This window comes from Pan paniscus, chromosome 9 (assembly GCF_029289425.2).
Source record: "Pan paniscus chromosome 9, NHGRI_mPanPan1-v2.0_pri, whole genome shotgun sequence".
Lineage (NCBI taxonomy): Eukaryota > Metazoa > Chordata > Mammalia > Primates > Hominidae > Pan > Pan paniscus.
In genome coordinates this window covers 62,940,578-62,960,996 of record NC_073258.2, presented here as the reverse complement: position 1 = coordinate 62,960,996, position 20,419 = coordinate 62,940,578, and the positions used below count along the sequence as shown (strand labels likewise).

The 20,419-nt window shown below is 57.7% G+C and overlaps 2 protein-coding genes across 7 annotated transcripts in view; one reads left to right on the top strand and one right to left on the bottom strand.

The window, feature by feature from the left end:
- The first annotated feature begins 22 nt into the window (after positions 1-22).
- TMEM258 (transmembrane protein 258) lies at positions 23-3,524 on the top strand. The gene is made up of 4 exons (XM_003828466.5): positions 23-98; positions 2,051-2,160; positions 2,732-2,868; positions 3,419-3,524. Exons 1-3 carry the CDS (start codon positions 96-98, stop codon positions 2,856-2,858), a joined length of 240 nt encoding a protein of 79 aa, XP_003828514.1. The 5' UTR covers positions 23-95; the 3' UTR covers positions 2,859-2,868; positions 3,419-3,524.
- A 611-nt stretch (positions 3,525-4,135) lies between these two features.
- Positions 4,136-20,419, bottom strand: part of MYRF (myelin regulatory factor) — a 35,895-nt gene continuing 19,611 nt past the window's right edge. For 3 of the 6 annotated variants that reach the window (XM_034932759.3, XM_008953876.4, XM_055094407.2), the window contains 20 exons: positions 18,435-18,630; positions 16,473-16,549; positions 16,173-16,283; positions 15,728-15,818; positions 15,142-15,342; positions 14,776-14,887; positions 14,132-14,241; positions 13,208-13,368; positions 13,061-13,133; positions 12,701-12,789; positions 12,341-12,409; positions 11,837-11,917; positions 11,584-11,672; positions 11,300-11,491; positions 10,805-11,056; positions 9,032-9,134; positions 8,723-8,797; positions 8,263-8,368; positions 6,776-6,850; positions 4,136-6,587 (listed from right to left, as the gene is read on the bottom strand). In XM_034932759.3, the coding sequence (XP_034788650.3) occupies positions 6,507-6,587; positions 6,776-6,850; positions 8,263-8,368; positions 8,723-8,797; positions 9,032-9,134; positions 10,805-11,056; positions 11,300-11,491; positions 11,584-11,672; positions 11,837-11,917; positions 12,341-12,409; positions 12,701-12,789; positions 13,061-13,133; positions 13,208-13,368; positions 14,132-14,241; positions 14,776-14,887; positions 15,142-15,342; positions 15,728-15,818; positions 16,173-16,283; positions 16,473-16,549; positions 18,435-18,630 (2,344 nt within the window). In that variant the 3' untranslated portion in view covers positions 4,136-6,506. The remainder of the gene's footprint in view (positions 6,588-6,775; positions 6,851-8,262; positions 8,369-8,722; positions 8,798-9,031; positions 9,135-10,804; positions 11,057-11,299; positions 11,492-11,583; positions 11,673-11,836; positions 11,918-12,340; positions 12,410-12,700; positions 12,790-13,060; positions 13,134-13,207; positions 13,369-14,131; positions 14,242-14,775; positions 14,888-15,141; positions 15,343-15,727; positions 15,819-16,172; positions 16,284-16,472; positions 16,550-18,434; positions 18,631-20,419) is intronic. The other 3 variants (XM_034932761.3, XM_003828456.5, XM_034932762.3) reach the window with 3 other exon arrangements.

Below are 20,419 nucleotides of genomic sequence, written 5' to 3'. Positions count from 1 at the left end.
CCGGAGGCACTTCCTTTTCCGGTTGTGCTAGGCGCCTGCTCCTGCCGACGTGTTCTTCCGGTGGCGGAGCGGCGGATTAGCCTGCGCGGGGTATAATGGTGAGAGCGTTGAGGGGAGTTCCCGACGGAGATGCGAGGACCCCTCGGGGTCTGACCCACACCGCGCTTCTCTCAGACGCCGGAGATCCAGAGGGCTAGACGCTCCTGGAACCTCCGGCTTGGGCTGAAGGGTGGGGAAGGGGGAAGCCCCTTGCCATGAACTCCTTAGGTTTCTCAGCTCGCGATTTCTAAGGGCGAGAGGCGTGGGGCGAATTTTGAATACCTTCCAGTTTGTATATCTCTGTTATCGGTGGTGTGTTATCTTTATCTGGAAAGTTCTTCTGCCGAACCCGTGCCCATCCTACAATGCCCTGGGCAAATGTTTCTTGGTGAAGCACTTCCAACTCTCAGGCACTTGGCCAGACTTTCCTAGGAGCGCCCACAGCCTCTGTACAGATCTCTGGCCACGTTCCATGGACTTCTTTGTTTTCGGCCACGCCTCCTAGTGACCACCGTCTGACGCGCATCTAGCTCTGGGATGATGTCTATTCATCTTTGTATTCTCAGTGCCAAACAGAGGGCCCGTAATTGGAAGCTCAATAAATGGCAGTGATTGTCTTTATCATTTTGGGGGAAGGGGGCCGTGATTGTTTACTGAATTGAATTCCAGTGTCTCAGAACAATGGGGGCAGTTTACTTCTCTAGAGTTGTTATGTTCTGGATTTTAGAAGCATTGGCTGACGGGTGACAATGAAGTTAACATTTGTACAGATCTTTACGTTTACAGCCCTCTTTCATAAAAGGCATTATCTCATCATCTTCCCTACAGCCTTAGGAAGGAAGCAAATACCTGTTGAGCAAAATACTCCCTGCCAGGCACTAGATGCTTTGATTCATCATCTTTCTTATTTTTCAGTTCTGTGAAATAGATATTACAATCGCTTTACTCAGACTCAGATTACTCAGAACCAGAACTTGAATGTCTTGACCATAGCTCACAAGATTCCATAATAGCATAGGTAGTGAGGAAAATACTGAATTAGAAATTGAGGGCCAGGCGCGGTGGTTCACTCCTGTAATCCCAGCACTTTGGGAGGCTGAGGCGAGCGGATCAGGAGGTCAGAAGTTCAAGACCAGCCTGGCCAGCAAGGTGAAACCCTGTCTCTACTAAAAATACAAAAAATTAGCCGGGCATGGTGGTTCACGCCTGTAATCCCAGCTGCTCGGGAGGCTGAGGCAGGATAATCACTTGAACCCAGAAGGCGGAGCTTGCAGTGAGCCGAGTTGGCACCACTGCACTCCAGGCACTCCAGCCTGGGCGATAGAGCAAGACTGTCTGAAAAAAAAAAAAAAATTGAGCCTGGGCGCGGCAACTCACACCTGTAATCTCAGTACTTTGGGAGACCGAGGCAGGCAGATCACCTGAGGTCAGGAATTCAAGACCATCCTGGCCAGCATGGCAAAACCCCATCTCTACTAAAAATACAAAAATTAGATGTGGTGGTGCGCACCTGTAATCCTATAGTCCCAGCTACTCGAGAGGCTGAGGTATGAGAATCTCTAGAACCCGGGAGGCAGAGGTTGCAGTGAGCCGAGATCGTGCCACTGCCCTCCAGCCCGGGCGACAGAGTGAGACGCCGTCCAAAAAAGGAGACTCCGTCAAAAAAAAAAAGATATTGAGATCTGGGTACCACCAGTCAGTGACTTATAGCAGGGGTTCTCAGCTTGGTGTCTATAGACACTGGTCCACAAAGCTCCGGAAATTGTAGGCAAACTTTTTCTTGTATGTGGTTTTTCTCAGGCAGAGAGTTCGTACCTTTAGTCACGTTTTCATAGTGGTCAGATTATTGGCCTCAGAAAATGCTAATAAGGACCATTGATCTGCAGCTACATTTCCGAGCTAAAATCAGCCTCTGTTTCACAGCAGCACCAGGCTCCTTGATAACCCCATGTTCTCTCCAGGCTGAAATCGTGGGATTCTTTGATAGCTCTGATCTCTTTCCCTCCTCTAGGAGCTCGAGGCCATGAGCAGATATACCAGCCCAGTGAACCCAGCTGTCTTCCCCCATCTGACCGTGGTGCTTTTGGCCATCGGCATGTTCTTCACCGCCTGGTTCTTCGTGTATCCTTTCACTGAGCAGCCAGAGGACCAGCATTAGTGATGTGGGAAGCTCAGGGAGAAACCATGCTAGGTACATGGACTCCGCCGGTTTTGTACATTGGATTGGGGCTGAGAGAAGGTAAGGAGGAGAGGAGAGCTGGTGATGCCCAGGGGCAGGTTATGGCCTTATTTCCCAAGTTCAGGTGAGCTCAGTTTGTTCTTTGGATTTCCAGGACAGTGAGCAGGGGGCCTGGCTGGAGTGGAGGTGGGGAATAGGGGTGCTACAGTTGGAAAGGTGGTATAAGGAAGGGTGCACTCAGGTGTCAGGAGGTCTGAGGGCTAGTCCCAGCTCCGGCCCTCATGAGCTGTGTGACCTGGGGCAAGTGACCTAACTCCTCTGGGTCTCATTTTCTTCATGGCGGTGGAGCACCAGAGTCCAAGGCATCTCTTAGGCCCCTCTGCCTGGCTGCTCTGAGCCAGATAGGCCTCCCAGAAGGCATTGAGCCAATGCTTTTCTCCTCAGATTGCCATGGGCTGGGCTCTCTGCACTCCACAGTCCACCCCTTCGCTTTGCCTTAACTGCTGTGCCCAGTTACGAGGTCACCTCTACCAAGTACACTCGTGATATCTATAAAGAGCTCCTCATCTCCTTAGTGGCCTCACTCTTCATGGGCTTTGGAGTCCTCTTCCTGCTGCTCTGGGTTGGCATCTACGTGTGAGCACCCAAGGGTAAGAGCTGCAATGGGATGGATGCGTGAGCCTCCAAGGCACAGCCCAGGGAAGCCTCCCCAGAGTCAGGTCAGCAGGGTCCTTAAAGCTCTTCCAGCATGACCCCTTGGTTGATGGAGACAGACTCAGTGGAATGGGTAGGGACACTAGACATTTGTGCCTCTTTCCCTGCCCCTCATACGGATTTGAGCCAAATGTGACTCTGTCAGTTCTGAGCTCACATGGCCCAAGGCCTCGATCTGCCTTTGGGATGTACCACCTAGAAGTGTGGACGCAGGCATCCCATGGCTGTACATTTACATTCTTAGAAGTCAGACCCCAGTGACTTGGAGAGGCTGCTGGGAAGTCAGCTGGCTGAAAGGGGGTCAAGATCCAGGGCTTAAAACTTGCTGCAGACAATCCACCAAACAGGCCACTAGGAATCAGCTCTGGTGGCTCATCCTCAGAGGTGTGTGCTCAATAGCCCTTGCCCCAGGAGCACAGGGGTGCAGGGAGAGAAGGAGGAAAGAAGGGCCATTGGTCTTATTGTGATACCCCTCTCCTCTTTTAGGTAACAACCAGATGGCTTCACTGAAACCTGCTTTTGTAAATTACTTTTTTTTACTGTTGCTGGAAGTGTCCCACCTGCTGCTCATAATAAATGCAGATGTATAGCAGTCCTGTCTGGGGCCCATTCTGCAGGGGTGGTGGGTGCTGGGACCTACATTGCTTCCCCAATCTCTTCCCTTTCCCATTTCTCATCTGCCTTTCACAGTTCCTGCTGCTGATCTACTTAAGGGGGATGAGATTTGTGTGGCACCGGTGTTTTGTCATTGGAATTTAAGGCTTACCTGTGGATAGGGTCTGGGCCTACCCTTTTCTATTGTTTCTAGGACAAACTTCTCTAGGAACCCACATCGGTCCATTCTGCCCTAGGCCAGTCCCTGCCATAAACATAGCCACCATTCTCTGTGCTGGGGCATCCTCACCAGGCTCAGCTTCTCCCCCTAAGAAGGCTTTTCTCCTCAGTGGCTACTTTTAATGCAGGTGGGCAGCAGCGGGTGCGCAGGAGGGGAAGGTGTGGCCATGGGAGAGGCTGATGAGTCCACTCCTAGCCCCAATATGAAGCTAAGAGGATAAGGGGTATGAAGCATCCATTTGGCCCTCTGGTTCAGGAGCTCAGAGATTCCAGGCTTCTCAGGAAGAACTTTGAATTCCAATTGGCCCTAGCCTTATAGGTGACTCCTCTCCCACCAGACCAATCCCAAGAATAGACAAGGAGGCAAGCTCAGATACAAAGCAGTATTTATACATTTATTTATATATGTATATTTACTTCAGAAGAAACGAACATTTCGGGGACAGGAAGCAAGCAGGCCTGGGGCTGCTTCCCTCACTGCCCACCTCAGAGTCAGAGTTGGCACACGACAAATACCAAGCTCAGGGAGAACTGGGAGTTAACTGGGAGGTAGGGGGCGCTCTATGCACACGCAGGCTTCTAAGGGTGCACGGTATGGGCAGGAGGATTTGCACTGGGAGGCCCTATGTACAGCTTGAAGCTAGGGGGAGATTAGCCCAGTGACTACAGGAACAAACGCCAAAGGAGAGAGAAGAAGGGAGGGATGACCTGCTGGACCCCAGGGCAGGGACAGGGCCAAGACACTCACACCATTGCCAGCCGGGCAGCTGGCAGCTTCCAGCAGGTGGCCCACTTACCTTCCCTGAAGCCCTTTTACCACAGGCTTAAGGCAACTTTGGTCCAAGGTTGACCCCCTCAAGCAGCTTGGATCCCCAGCCTGTCCCCAACTCCTGCACTGAGGAACCCCTCCCCAGGCTTGGAAACAGAGCCAGCTGCTAACGGTTTTGGGGCTGTGCTGTGTCCAGATGGGCTCCAGGGGGCAGTGGACGGTCACTTTCCAGTTAAGGACTGAGGGGCCGCAGTCCAAGAACATGAACCCCCATTGAGGAAGCCCAGGAATCCTATTACATGGAGTGGGGCTCGGCAGTTTTAAGGCATAGGGAGGATTCCCCCAGTGGGAGGGAGAACAAAGTCATCATAAGGAAGGCTCAGCCCCTGCATGGTTTGGGAATCGTAAAATTCCTATGTCAACGGAACCAAATTGGGGAGGGGGCTGGGAGCAAGCTATCCCTGCTATTCCTGCATCCCCCTGCTCTTCCCTATCCTGAGGACAAGTGCTTTGAGATCAATGGCAAAAGGGGGCCTGCAGTTCATAGGCTTCAAGGAAAGGCCTCCACTATAGAAAGGCCTCCCATTCAAAGCTGAGAATGAGTGGTGGGACAGGGGCAAGGCCTGCTTCCCAAAGAGGTGGCAGCATACCACAGGGCAAGGACAGCAATTCCCTTTCCCATTTCTGGACCCATGGCAGACATGGCTAAATGAATACCACACTCCTTCCATGAGCCTGGATGTAGCCTCAGAATGCACCAGGCACCACTAAGAAACTTGAAGGTGGCACTTAAGATACAACTTCTTCCCTAACCCAGGGTCTTGGTGGTTGGGAGTGGGATGGGTGTCGGAGGCTCCCTGGGAGGGATCAGAGTCAGAGCCCTGTCTTTGCAAGTGTCACACCCCTGCTTTGGCCCACTCTGAGCTTTCTAGCTCCATCCTTCCATTCCTTCCTGCCCTGGTTTAAGTGCATTTAGTAATTACTTCATTAATAACAGCAAAGCTATTTGCATCTGCCCACCAGCCAAGACCAGGCTGCTGCTTGAGGGATTCCTGCTCCTCTGCTCAGAGAGAATGATGTGGTCACTGATCACTGTGAGCTCCAGACGCTCCCAGGAACGCAGGCAGTGAAGCTGCAACACCATCTAGGGGCTCAAAGGGAATTTCCTCTTCCTGGATATTCCTGGTTCAAGGCTCTAGGGCTTACCTGGCCCACTGGCCCCTACTGGTTCAGGCCTGTGAAGGGCTGAGGGTGGCTTCACCAGGCACTGAGTAGACTTAAGGCACAAAGTCAGTTTCTCCAACCCAGCCAGGGCTGGCCTCAGCTGCCCTGGGACTTCTTGGGAGCCAAGCCCTCCCAGGGAGAAGAAACCTCCTGGGCCACACTTAAAGCTTAGAAGTCCGAGTCTGGCGTAACAGGCAAACCCCAGAAAGTCCACTACCAAGCCATCCCCCAGGGAACAGCTTTAAGGGGGAGAGCCGTCTGCCCTCCATTGACTCATGGGGGTCCACCCAAGTCTCTTAGGGCTGGATCCGAGCCCCCTGCTGATCTCAAAGGTGGGCAGGTCCTCTCTCCAAAAGGGTTGGCTCCAGTCTCAAAAGAGGAGGCAAGGGAGAGTGGGCTCTGAACAAATCAGGGCCACAGGCTTCCCCTTCCCTCCAGGGCACCTGAACCAGCCCTCCAACCACCATATCTGGAAAGAGGTAAACTGGTCCTGTCCTGGCCCCTAGGGGGTGGCAGGCAGGAAGGCCCAGGAAGTCTCTGGCTCTCAGGTTCCCTCTGTGCCGTGAGGGGCAACCAGCTGGAACAGCAACTCCAGTGTGAAGACTTCCAGTTTCACCAGTCTCGGGTAGGGCCAGTGAACAGCAGAGCTGGCCTGCAGCGGGCTCCAGTGTAACACCATTGCATCCAGTGTTGGGGGGTGCCTGGGCACCCCTGGTCCCTGGTGTGGTGCTGCCTCAGGAGGGCAGCTCAGTCACACAGGCGGTAGAAGTGGAAGTAGTAGTCTGTGGCTGGCTGGGCGAGAGCCTCTGAACTGCAGTTGGCCTGACCCTGGGTGGAAGGGCAGTGGGAAGGTGAGGCGGCTCTGGGGGTGTGGGGCAGACGGCACTCCCTGCTGACATTGCTTGACACTGTGCCCCCAGCCCTACCACATACTGTGCAAACCCCCCATTCCTCAAGCCCCACGTCGCAGACAGGGGTGCCCAGACCTCCAGGGTAGGTGGGATGCCCCTGCTCACCAGCAGTGCCACCCGGAAGTGGTAGGTGAATTCACGGAAGGACAGGATGGTTATTGGCCACCGGTGAGAGGTGCCCTGGAGAGAAGGGAGAGAGGGGTCAGGACAGACTGCTGCCCTTATCCCAACCAGCATCTCACCACGGCCGTCGCAGTCCTGGGGTCTGTGGGGAGTTTTATGAAGGGAAAAAGCAGAGAACTTTGAAGAGATAGGAAGGAGCATGTTCTGCTTTGGCAGAAGGAGCAATGGCAGCTACTCCATGCAGACCGTGCCCGGGACTGGCAGGTCCACAGCCACCTCCACCTGGCCCCTGCCTCCTTCCCAGTCCTGTTGTGCTGGGTTCCCTCACCCACTATGCTCTGGGCACATCAAAGTATTTCATTAGCCCCATCCTCAGTACAATCCAGTGACACAGTGCTGCTACTAGCCCCATCTTCTGGATGAGGAAACTGAGCCACTTCCTAAAAATCACACAGTGTGGCAAAATCACACAGCTGGGATTCAAACCCAGGCCTGTCTGGCTGTCTCCCTCACAGCGTGGCATGCAGCCTGGCCGCAGGCAGCTTGCCCATCTACCTGAGGCTTTGGCTGTGCGTCTGTGATGTGGTTTCAGGCCCGAGCACCATGTCTGCTGCGTGTCTAGCTGGGCTCTCCCTCTGTCTCGGACACTGTCTCTTCTGCAGGGTGACAGGGCTCGGGCCTCCCTCAGAAGCAGCCCCACCTCTGTTGCAGGTGCTTTCTGCACGTCTTTTCTCCCTCACTATAGAGTACGTTCTTGGAAGTCAAAACCTGTGTCTACTCCACCTCTCTCCCCTGCAGCTGGGCCCACCCAGTACAGGGCCTGGGACAGATGGGGCCCCAATCAATATTTTCTGAGTAAACACATGAATGGGCGAGAAAAAATAATCACTACTTCCCTTCATTTGTCCTGAGCGTCTTCTCCCATGGCCTCTTAGGCTCAAGAAGAAACTGGGGGTCCATCAGCCCCAGGGACAGTCATAACTTCCGGTTACCTGGCCAGGGAGGAGCTCACCATCCAGTTCTCCCAGAAGAGGTAGCCAAACATGGAACCTGAGGGGCCCTCTGATGCTGCACATCTAGCTGTGCCACTTCCCCAACCTGAGCATGAGGTCGGCTCCTTCCTGCTTCTGCAGACACCTCCAGTGAGCCACAGCCCTCCCTGCCATGGGCTCCCAGACACCTGCCTGTTTCCATCATTGCACTCATCCACATTAGCGCCTGTGATCTGCTGTCTTCCCCACATCTCCAGCACGGCAGGGCTGGGAGATGCTCAGCAGAGTGCAATGAACAAACACGGACATGCGTGCCCCTCCCTGGGACACAGAGGCCCAGGCCCCAGAGTGTCCCTTGTGGAGAAGGCTTCACTCTATAACTCCCAGCTTCTGCTCCTTGCCCATTTGGGGGCCCAGTTGTGCCAGGAGAGAAGCAGCTCGGGCCTGGCCGGCCCGCAGCTTCCCAGTCCCACCTACCTGGGTGTCCTGGTGGGTGTGGAGACTCTGTGGAAGGCTCCCCTCCTCACATGGTTCCTCCTTTGACCTCAGGCTGCACAGCACCACAGACACGGGGGAGGAGGAGCTGTAGACAGGCCCAGTTAGCAGAGAAATGAGGTTCTGGAGTCCCTCAACCCCAGCCCCCTCCCAGCCAGCCTGCCACACGCCTCTGAATCTCCACCCAGCCTGAAACACCGCATAATAACCAGGGCCCTCGAACAAAACCTTTCCCATCAACCATCCCATGTGGTCCTCAGCCCATGAGGCCAGGTCATTTAGCCAGCTAACCACGAAGTAGGCAATGAAGTCAGCACTTATCCCACCATGCAGGAAATACCAGAGACTCTCCGGCTGTCCTCAGACTCGGCTGTTCTGAGGCTCTGCGGGAGATTCTCCCTGGCTCCCCTCCTGCCTCCCACTTCCCCACGCCGGCACTCACTTCATCTGCAGAGTCAGGCTGAGGTGCAGTGGGGTGCCACTGCTGACAGGGATGTGGTAGGTGAAGTTCCCAGGCCTGCAGGGGCAAAACTGGCACCTTAGCCTGAGGGTACCCTGCCACCACCCCCCCCCCACACCAGGGACTCCTCAGCCCCCAATCTGTACTGGAGCTCCACAGAGGCCTGGAAAGGGGCTGCCCTGCCTTATGGGGGAGGCTCCTCCCTGAAAGGGCAAGTTCTGGGCGATCTGTACCACCTGGGCTCATGTCACCTGAGGACCTCCCTGGGTGAGGGGAGGGAGCCCAGCCCACCTGCAGGCATCCCCTGGAGCACAGTACTGGGAGGTGATGGACATCGAATTCTCCAGCACCTGGATGGAGGTCAGGGAGGGCACTGGCTCTGCAAGGAGAGAGGCTGTTGGGGCAGGAGTAAGGTGACAAGGCAGGACACAAATGAGAAGCAGGCAAGTCTTTCCTTGCCAGACTTGAAGCAGTCACTCACACCTTAGTATGAATAAGTTCCAGGTTATTTTTTTCCAGATCTCCACAATGGCCAGCATCACACTACACCCTTTCCTCAGCAGCCCTAGGACTACCCAGTTCCCGTGAGCCTGACATCTGCCTCCTCAAAAGAACTGGAACACCCAGAAGTAGGGATGGGTCTTCACATCCCCTGCCAGGTGTGCAGGAGCCCGCTCGAGGCCTGTGTTCCTGACTGCGGGCATCTCTCCCAGTTCTGGGTTCAGAAACATCAGTTACACTGGTAGCTTGAAATCAGCAGTGTTGACAGCATCACACAAATCAGGCTCCCCTCTGCCCCGAGGCCGATGATTACACCGCTACCAGCACGCTGCTCCTCGCAGCCTCCCTGAACAAACCGACTGCAGGCTGGCTGGCTGGGTAGGGGTGGGACTGAAGTGTGACAAGTCAGATGGGGGAGACAGGACTTCTTGCTCATCTAGTTCACATACAGTCTTGCTGCTGCCTGACTATCCACCCAGGAAGGGGGAAGCTGGGGCCGCTGAACATTTGCTGGACCTGGTACGTTTTCAGCTCTGAGGCATGACCCAGGGACCCAAGGACCCCAACAGGATCCAGGACACCCTGTGTGGTCAGGACAGGTATCAGATACAGACGAGATGGAAGGTGCCCTTCCCACATCCCTTCTGGGCAAATTCCAAAGGTCCTTTAAAGAGTCAGCTCAAATGTCACCAACTCCAGAGAAGTTTTCCCTGATCCTCCCCACCTTCGTCCGGATTAAGTGTCCTCCCCAGTCCCAAAGCTACCTGCATGTCCCCTCAGAGCTTCATCACACTGTGTTTTCATCTCTGTGAGGTCTTTGGGGACAGGGGCATGTCCATCTTCATCACCCCCAGTCCCCTGTACAGAGCCAGCCACAGAGTGGCAGGCAGCTCAGTAAACGGGTGCCTGGCAAACATCTCCCCCATGGGGTTCCCCCATCACATTGAATTTCCATCTCTGTAAGCCACATTTTCCAGGCTTTCTTTTTCTTGAAGCCACAAAATCCATCAAATGAAAGTTGGTGAGAGCAGAGCTGCCTGGTTGAAGCCAGGAAGCCTCCCAGCCTCCCCTTCAACCCCCAGGGCAGCCCCCAGCGCAGCCCCCAGGGTACCTCAGAGGAACCCAGTTTGAAAACTACAATAAAAGGTTCTGTAGCTTTGTTAAAACCAAAGATCCAAGGTTTTGGAAACAGTAGGGGAGACCCAGTATAGCACCCTCCTGGTGCTGGCATGGCGAAGGAGGAGCCAGGCTCGGGATCAAATACAAGCCCTGCCTCGGAGGGGCTGTATAACCCTGGGCAGGTCACTTCACCTTAGTCTCTATCCCATTTCTTCAGCTGAACAATAGGAACAACAATTCCTTTCGTGCAGGAGTGCTGTGGGGACTAAATGGGATGATCTATGTAAGGCTGCAGGCCTGATTCCTGATCCTGATTCTGTGCTCAGCAAACGTCTATTGACTGACAAGTCTGAACCCAGACAGTCACATGACTGGGCTGAGGTGGGCCCTGGCCAGTGAGCCTTGCCAGGCTGGGCTGGGTAGTGTCAGGGGTGCAGCAAGTACCTGACTGGCCCTGGGCCCAGGTGGGCTCAGCAGGGCCCACGCTGGACTGGAGGGCCCCTCGGCGGGCCCGGCCATGGAAACCAAGGCTGGGACTGTTCTTGGCTTTGCCCTGCCCCCCAGGGAAGGGGACTGCAGGGCTGGCCAGAGGCTCCAGACTCTTGTGATGCTTGGAGTGGCCAATGCCATTGACTGAAAGACCCCAGGACTTGGCTCTGATGTTGGTGACTGGCAGAAGGGCCATCTGGCTGGGGCCTGTGGATAGAACCAGGCACAGGCTAAGAAGCTGGAAGCTGGTTTCTTCCTGTCCAGCTGTCTCTAGGGCCCCACAAGACTGAGTGAACCCCATGTGTCTCTTGGTCCTCTCAGGGGAACTTCTCAGTCATTGTCCAGAGCCTCGTTCTAGGCTCCAGGAGACCCTCCCACCAATGAGTATTTGGGCCTTTCTCTCTAAGAAGGTAGCCCCCACCCCAAGCCCCAGCCCACAGAAAGCCTTACCTGAGCGGTTGGTGCTGGGGCTGGGACTTGGGCTGAGAACATGGCCAGGGTTAAAGCTGGGGCCAAGACTAGGACCAGTGGTAGGGTTGGTGGTGGGTGAGGAACAGCAGATGACAGGGCAGGGGTGGCTGGAACACATGTCCAAGGTGCGGACAGCAGAACCTGGGGCCGAGCTGGTGAGGCTGGTGGTCACTGAGGAGGCCAGAGGCTGTATGAGCCGGAGAAGCCCCAAAGACAGAACATAGCAACCTCCCTGTCCTACCCAGACCTGCCCAGACACGCACCCAGCAGCAAAGAGGGCTGTATGCCTGGTAGCCCAGTGGTCAAGGGGGACTGTCGGAGCTGCGTGGTCCCAAAGCTCTGGCTGGACCTGCTGGGGAAGGATGGGCTGAGCTCAGAGGGGCTGGGAGAGCTTGAGGGGAGAGGGCCTGACAGTCCTGGAGAGGCAGGAGGGCAGGAAGAGGCAGAGAGGGAGGGGAGGGAGGCAGGAAGAGGGGCAGCAGGAGCCAGAGGAGAGGGGCGCTGGTCAGCACGTACCATGGGCACAAGGCCTCACTCCCCCCAGGGGGCTGGGGCCGGAGCAGGGCCAGGAGACAGGAAGTGGACACGGCAAAAGAGCTAAGGGGCAGCAAAAAGGCAAAGGGTGAGACAGGCAAAGGGGAAGAGAGAAGAGAAGACACAGTCAGAGGTGGCCCCAGGAGCTGGGGGTGACAGTGGGCTCACAGAGCCCAAGGCCCTGCCCTGGCCCTCCTTCCTCCTACCCCATGTTCCAACCCCAGCCCCTCAGACAGCCCTGACTCGCAGGCCCAGCTACCTGGAGGGGCACTAAACAGGCCAGACAGAAACATCAGCGTCAGCAGGGACTGGGAAAGGCTGCCCACCCTCCAAGGAGGCCCTCCCTGGACCCCCACAGCACCCCAGCAGGCTGAGAGGCTAAGGATGAACTCCTTTAGAGAAGACAGTCTCATGGCTCTCTGACCTGGGACTGCCCACCAAAGCCCCACCTGGCCTGGCAGCTTGGCTTGGCCTCCAGGAACCTACCCATCAGTGTCTACCAGGTCCTCCTCTGTGCGCAGGCTCAGCACGTACAGTGTGGACATGGACACCACGCTGGAGCCACAGAAAAGGGTGACCGTTAGAGCTGGAGCCACCATCCAGTGCCCTCTCTCTAGGACAAGGCTGTGGTCCTTGCTCCTGAGGCTGGGCTCCCAGGTGATGCCTACAAAATGGGTCACCCCAGAGGGGAAGAGGCAGAAAGGCCCACCTCACCGAGACCTCAGCTGCCTGATCTCCCAAGCTACATCCTCCTCTTCCCCCAGGCCTGAGCCCATGGGCAGCTGACTCCACTGGGCAGCTCCACTCCCCTAGTCAGCCACCATGAGAGCCCAGGGGACAAGTCACCTGAAGGCCATGACCACCACCAGGGCAATGATGGTTCCCTGCAGGAAGCGCTGGCTGATGCAGGCCTGGTCCGGAACCACGGACGATGACTGAGGACCAAGAGGAAAAGTGCAAATGCAAAGAGGGCCAGGCTGAGGCTGTCCCCAGTGGGCTCTGCTGGAGGTCGGAGGAGCGGTTAAGGGGGTGCCCCATTTCCCCGGGGGCAAAGGGAGAAGAAAGAGAAACGGGGCTGGGAGGGCTACAGAGTCACAAGGAGAGGGAAGCACCAGAGGCAGTGAGGCTGGAGAACTGCAAGCCAGAAAGGGAGGCCACAAGGGAGGCCCCCTTTCCAACCCGCCTGCCATCCCTGCTCACCCCTACCTTGCTGGCCACCTTGGGGGGCCTCTTCTTGTGGGGGACGCTGCCCGCCCGACTGAACTGGCTCCCTGCATGGCTGCAGCAAGAGGGCCAGGATCAGGGGTGTCCCTGGGAAGAAGGGTCTCACCTTCCCCCACCCTGCACCCCTACCTGAAGGCGCCCGAGCTGCCGGTGGACTTGAGGCTGTCGAGCCGCCGCAGCTTGGCCAGCTTGTGGCTCCAGCGCTCCAGCTCATCAATGCGCGTCTCCAGGTTGTCTGTCAGCTTGCACAGCTCCTTCACGGCCCCTACGTTCTCCATGAAGATGCGCTCCTGCCATGGGCCATGGGCCATAGGCCAACACAGAGGGCCCAGTCAGCCCCGGGAGCCCCAGGCTGCCAGACATCAGGGGGCAGGAGGGGCGGCCACTGTCCTTGGCCACTGGGAGGCCCTCAAAGCCTCCCTACCTGGGCGGGCCCCTCCAATCCAGCCTCGGCTCCCACAGCTCCTGTGCCTGTCTCCGAGCAACACCTCCACCTCTGCACCTTCACCTGGGCTGTCCCACCTGCCTGAATGGCCCTCCCCACTCCCTGCCAGAGCTCTCCTTTCCTAAGCCTGAAGGCTGCAGCCCCGGGATCTGCCCCTCGGATGACTGGTGTCTCAGATGTCAGCACTTCACTATTCAGCTGGGGTGGAGACCTATTACATGCCTCCTTGGCGCCCAGACTCAGGACAGGTAAGTGACAAACGTCCTCACAATAAACCACGTATTTCAGCCTGGAGGTAACCATACGAGGATGTCTGTGCAGTTCTATTACCGCCCTCATTTTACTGGGGGTGGAAGGCCATGGCCCTCCGCAGGGTTTCTCTTGCCCTTGATCACACAGGCTCCAGGGGCCAAATCCCTACCCACTCATCTCCTTGAACACTCACCCCTTCCCTGTGGGGTGCAGAGGGCGCTCTGGAGGCAGCATGAGAGCCGAGGGTGCTCCTGCCTCTGCTTTGCAGTGCCCCCAGTATCTATGGAGGTGATGAGTGTTCCCCAGCTGGCTCCCCCCTTGCCTCTGGGCTCCCTCCCATTCCCCTACCCACAGACCTTGTTCACCACCAGGAAGTTCTCTATGGTTTTCCCATTGGCAAAGACCATGTCTCCGGTGTCTTTCACAGCCTCAGGCAAGATGTCCTTCACCTCCTGAGCGATGACACCTGGGGGCAGGGAACAAGCCAAAGATGGGTGGGGGGGTGGTAAAGGGCTACTCACAGCTTTGTAATGTACAGTGGGAGCAAGACTGGAGAGGGTGAAGTTCTGGAACCCAGAGATTTGGATTCCAAGGAGCCCTGGAGCAGGGAGATCCCACGAACCAGTGTTCACAGGATTGCAATTCCAGGGCTCAGGTGTGAGGTTCCTGGGCTGGGGTGGGGCGGATTCCTGGGGGTAAGGATCCCAGGGCGAGTGGGTAGTATTCTGGCAGGTTAAAGGTAGGATTCATCTAGCGCGAAGGGCGAGGGTCCCTGGGCCGCGATTCTCGGATTTCCACTGACAATGGGGCGAGGTTCCGGGGACCTGGAGAGGTGCGATTTTCCAAGGTCTGAGGGGCGGGACTTCTAGAAGGCATGATTCCCAGGGGCGCAGTTCCGGGAGTCAAGAGGAGTAGGATTTCCAGGTGACAGGGGGCAAGGTCACTGAGGCCCGAGGTTTCTGGGTTTCCGGACCCCAGTCCGCACCAGCCCGGTCCCTACCTGTCTCTGGCGCGGTGGCCTCGATGCCCGCGCTGGCGGCGAACTCGGGCTTGTATCTATAGTGCACCAGCCGCATGCGCGAGATCCTCTTCAATTGCTCGGTGGTGTCCACCTGCGGGGAGCCAGGCGCGGGAACGAACCCCTCCTGCGGCCGTCCCGGAGCAGGCCCCGGAGCCCAGGAGGGCGGCAGCCTGGAGGCTGCAGTGTGGAGAGGAGACCCCACCACTGGAGTCGTTAGATCGGGATTCGAGGCCAGCCTCCCTCCCTTCCTTCCCCCGCAGCTCCGCCTTTCCGCGTAGTCACGCCCCCTCCCCAGGAGCCCCGCCCCCGCGGCCCGCTCCAGCCTCTGGACCCGCCCGGCCCCACCTCCTGCACGTGTTCCTTGGCGCGCAGGTCGGAGGGGTGCATAAGCGAGCCCATGACCTTGACATTCCCGTGCACAACCAGCGCCTCATCCGGCCGGTCTGTGTTGATGCCCACGCGGCCGTGGTGGAAGACGGTGTCGGGCACCTGTGCCCGCTGCCACAACACATCGCTGTCGCTCTCGAACTGGCCTGGGTTGGAGGCCTACCGCGAGTTGGGGCTGGATCAGTCCTGGGGGATAGGGAGGGGACCTGCAGGGCCCTGGGAGCAGGGGAAACTCCACAGCAGCCCCTCCCTTTCCAGCCAGGGTTTCTCACTGCACCAAGCCCAACTTGAACTGTCCCTCCCACTGTGACAACTTTTTGTCACTTGTGGGATCCCAGAAGCTACCAGGCTTCGTCCACCTCCCTGCTTTACTGTGGAGACCCTGCAGCCCAGAGAGGGTGGGAGCTTTGCCCAAAGCCACACACCCAGTGCCTAGCAGGATGAGCATGCCCACTCCTGACTCTCAGTACCCGGGTACTTCTGCTTGCTGTTTCTCCCAGTCCTGGGGAGGGCTGTCTACGCCCTGGGAGGAGGTGGCTCTCACCCGCACAATGATGCGCTCTGAGATCTGGGCGGCCAGCGTGTAGTTCTGGTTCTGTGCATGAGCCTGGAGGGCCACCACCAGCATGAAGTACCTGGGACACACAGGGGTCTCAGAAGTACTCATGGCCTGCCCCCACCCCCAGGGCCACCCTTTCCCTGGCCAGATGCATGTTCATCTCACCCCCTCCTACAGAGGAGGAACCCGAGCCTCCACCAGGGGGCAGAAATTCCCCAGGGCCCACAGCAAGAAGCCAGGGCTGTTTCTCAACCCAGAAGCCAGGCTTCTGCTCTTCCCATCCTTAAGTCAATGAAGGGCTCTAAATCTCAGGTCTCTCATCTGTGAAATGGCTCAGCCTGTAGGACTCTGTGCCTGGTGTGCCACCCAGGGCGGTGTCTTCCTGCCTCAGAAATGGAGGGGCTCCGGGGCAGGGCCCCCACCTGCTCACCTCTGGTCGGGGTTGGGCTTGCCCTTCTTACGCATGTTGTTAGCGGTGGTCTCGCTGAAGTGCAGCCGCCCCACAGTCACCTTCGTGACCTGCTCAGGGGGCAGATTGACCCTGCAGAGGAGAGGCAGGGTGCTCAAGGGGCAGGGAGGGAGGCTGCAAGAGCCACGCCACTGAGGGGCACCCAGGCCAGCAACGTATGTGAGGCGGACACCCTGGGTACCTCCCTGGCCCCTCCATTCCCAAGCCAGCTTTAGTTGTGGACCCTTCTAGGTACCACCCCCAACAGGGTCAGACACTCACGTGACCGGGTTGAAGGGCCGCTTGCTCCGGTCTGACTGGGACTGCTCGATGTTAATGGACTGGTTCAGGGCCTCCAGCTGTGGGGAGTGAAGCCAGTGGCACCTCGGGACGGGGCTACCCAGCTGGTCCTGCCCTCCTGCCCCCTCTCAGCCAGGCCTGGCCCAACTAGAGCTCACCAGGAAACAGGGCAGCACCCAGCCCTCAGCCGCGATTCCCACAAGCTCAGATGCCTTCTGCATGGTCACACCCCCCCACACCCTACTTCACACCCACACCCTCCTCACCCCTCACAGCATACCACTCCCCCAACTTCTGCATAGCTACGCATGCAGTCACTCCCCAAACACCCACACCCCCATTCCACACCCACACGCTCCCCCCACCTCTGCATATATGCACTCACACACACACACACACACTCACAGCCCCACCCTCCCTCATGTCCATACCCACACACCTCACAGCAGCCTCCAAGCCCATCCACTTGCACCTAGGCCCACTCACTCCCCAGATCCTCTCCATACCCACGTCTCCTCTACTCCTCCATGTGCACTGGCAGAGCCATGCCAAGGTACCATGCCTGGCTCACTCATCACACCGAAGCCGACAGACCCAGCCATGCCCACAGGGAGCTCATAGACTCAAAATCAGCCACTACTGGGGTTGTGCTGTGGTGCCTCCCAATGGGTCTTAGGGGAGGGGCCCCTGGGGAGGGGACCAGCATGGAGTCTGCCTGGAGAGGAGGGATGGGTGTTGGGAAGGGCATCCAAGGCAAAGGGAGCCACAGGGTGGAGGGCGGGGGCTGCGATGGTACCACAAGTGGCAGAGCTGGAGCGGAGGGCAGGGCCCCCAAGGCCCCCGTGGTACAGCTTGGAAGCCGGGGCTTTGCTGGGAGGACACTGGGGGCCTTGGAAGGATATGGAGTGCTGTGGCCCCCTGAGTCTCAAGTGGGGCAGGAGTTGGGGGTCCCAGCTGCTGTGGACATTCCGACAAGGAAGGGAGGTAACCCAGACCAGGGGATGGACAGGAAAGAGGCGAGGACCGGACCAGGTAGAGGGATCTTCCAGGGCAATAGCAAGGCCAGATGCATGATGAGGTTGGGGAAAGAGGGCCCTGACCCAGATTTGCGGCTCAGGTAACCAAGGCCCTGCGCCCCATTCCCTGAGAGGGGAGCCCAGGGTGGGAGGCAAGTGTGCAGGGAGTTTAGTTTGGGACCTGGAGCTGAGGCACCTGGTAGAGGGCCCAGGAGATGGGTCTTGACTGGGGTTGCAGACTTGGGAATCACAGGCTGGAGCAGGAAACGGGGCGAGAGGGAGGCAGGGAGGCAAGGAGGCACAGAGTCAGGGTAAGGTGCCCAATGAGAGGGAAGCAGGCTGAGGAGTCTAACGTTTAAGGGGCAGGCACAGGGCGAAAGGGAGGCAGGGAGGCAGGTTGATGAGCCCAACAAGAGGGAGGCAGGCGCAGGGCAAGGGGGAGGCAGGCTGAGGGGCAGGCACAGGGATAAAAGGCGGGAGGGCGGGGTGGCAGTAGCAGGGGGGGAGTTTACACACACATACACACACACACGCACACAGATGCTTGCTTTTTTTTTTTTTTTTTTTTTGAGATGAAGTCCCGCTCTGTTGCCAGGCTGGAGTGCAGTGGCGTGATCTCAGCCCCCTACAACCTCCGCCTCCCGGGTTCAAAGGATTTTCCTGCCTGCCTCAGCCTCCCAAGTAGCTGAGATTACAGGCCCGTACTACCACACCTGGCTAATTTTTGTATTTTTAGTATAGATAGGGTTTCACCATGTTGGCCAGGCTGGTCTTGAACTCCTGACCTCAAGTGATCTGCCTGACTCCCAAAGTGCTGGGATTACAGGCGTGAGCCACAGCATCCAGCCAACACTTGCTTTTTCTGGGGTCTTTCAGTGCCCCCAAAGGGCCCTCCTGCCCTCCCTTCCTTGCTGAGCTCCAAACTTGCCTTCACTCCGTGCAGCTTCAGATAGAAGCAGTCGAGGGGCTTGAGGCCCTCGGGCGTCTTGACGTACTTGGGCTCGCCCAGCATGCCGATGTACACTGTCACCTGGAAGTGGTTCTTCTTCTGGCACACAAAGGCGTCGTCGCCCACCGAAAAGTTGAAGCCCTTGTCCGCATCCACGCGGTAAGTGAGCATGGGCCTGGGGGGGCGGGTGAGGGCACTCCCCTGAGGCCCCAGAGCCGGGCCTGGAACATCGGTTCCTCCCACCTGCTGGGTTCCAAAACTATTTCCCACACCACACCCCTGCATCCTCAAACCACCAATGCGGCTGCCCCCACTCCTGAGAAATGGAAACTGAGTCCCGGAGAGGATTCTAGTACAGGGCTGCAAACTCCTCAGACAACATTCTCTCCTATACCCCATGCCTTAGGCCACCGCCCCGTCCTGGTGATGGGGGAAGCAGGGCCAGACCCTGAGGCCCACCAGACTGGAGGGAACTCCTGAGTGGGGGAGGGCTTGACTGCCCTCCCCACACTCGGCTCCTTCCCAGAAGGCTGCCTGAAGCCCCCTCACTCACCCGAGAGGGACTGTGTCTGCAGAGCCTCACAGCGCCTGACAGCTAGTTGCCCTGGAAACGGTGGAACCAGGCGCCTGCTCTGCTGCAGACCCAGCCCCTGCCCACCGGCTTGCTCAAGCCCGCAGATGCCCTCATTCCCACTCCCTCCTCATTCCTACTCCCTCCGTCTGCCTGGGGAGGGAAGGGGCACTCCTGGACTCTCCCTCAGACTCAGCCTCAGTTTGCCCATCTGTTGCTGGGTTTAGTGTCCCATGTTTGGCCCCTTTGAGACACCTCTAGTTGACAGTAAAAAGAGCAACTGGGCCAGGTGCGGTGGCTCACGCCTGTAATCCCAGCACTTTGGGAGGCCAGGGCAGGCAGATCATGAGGTCAAGAGTTTGAGACCAGCCTGGCCAACATGGTGAAACCCCGCCTCTACTAAAAATACAAAAATCAGCCGCCTGTAGTCCCAGCTACTTGGGAGGCTGAGGCAGGAGAATTGCTTGAACCCAGGAGGCGGAGGTTGCAGTGAGCAGAGATCATGCCATTGCACTCCAGCCTGGGCAACAGAGCAAGACCCTGTCTCAAAAAAAAAAAAAAAAAAAAAAAAAAAGAGCAACTGTTGGCCTGTGGCTTAGCGCACCCTCACTCAGGTCCCCAGGCACAAGAGTGGTCACAGGAGTGCCCAGTGCTGGCCTGGAGGAAGCTGGGCAGGGAGAATGCTTCCAAACTTGTGGGAAGAGGCCTCTGGGCCTGGCCAGTGTTGCCAAAGGCCTGGGCTCACCACCTCTTCCCTCCTGGAGCTCCACCCACCTGCCTGACCTAGCAAAGCACCCAGGAAGTGCCTGGGCCACTTCCGGGGCTGCAGCTGCCAAGCTTCCTGGCCTTGGGGCCTGGGGTGGCAAGGGTGGCCCAAAGAGTATGGCAGTAAGAGTAAGGGGTTTCCTCCCCATGCCAGAGAGGCTGGAGTGCCATACGACTGCACCCCCACCTGGCAGGACTTCATGGGACCCTTCAGCCACCCCAGCAGCCAGACGCCCCCAGGCCTGGGACTGCTGGCTAAGAATTCCCCCAAAGCCTGGAGCACCCAACTCCATGCAGCTGGTCTAATCCACTGGCCCAGGCCTGGCAATATCCACAGTTACCCTGTCACCCGCCCACTGGCCTTCTGGGTGAGCCAGGGGAGTGGTCCCCACAGGGCTCCCGGCCTGCGGCCTGGAAAGATGGAGCCATCTGGGTGTTGAGGGGGTGCTAGGAATGCTCAGGCAGCCTCTGAGAGGATCCTCCCCAGCCCCTCCTCCCTCCCTCTAGGGAGGGGGCTGCCGGGAGGGCCCAGCTTGGGCTCAGCTTCCGGCTACCTTCCTGGAATGCAGAGGGAGGAGGTGGGGAAGGAGGAGCCGGGGGAAAAAACACCCATCTGCCCACTTCTCCC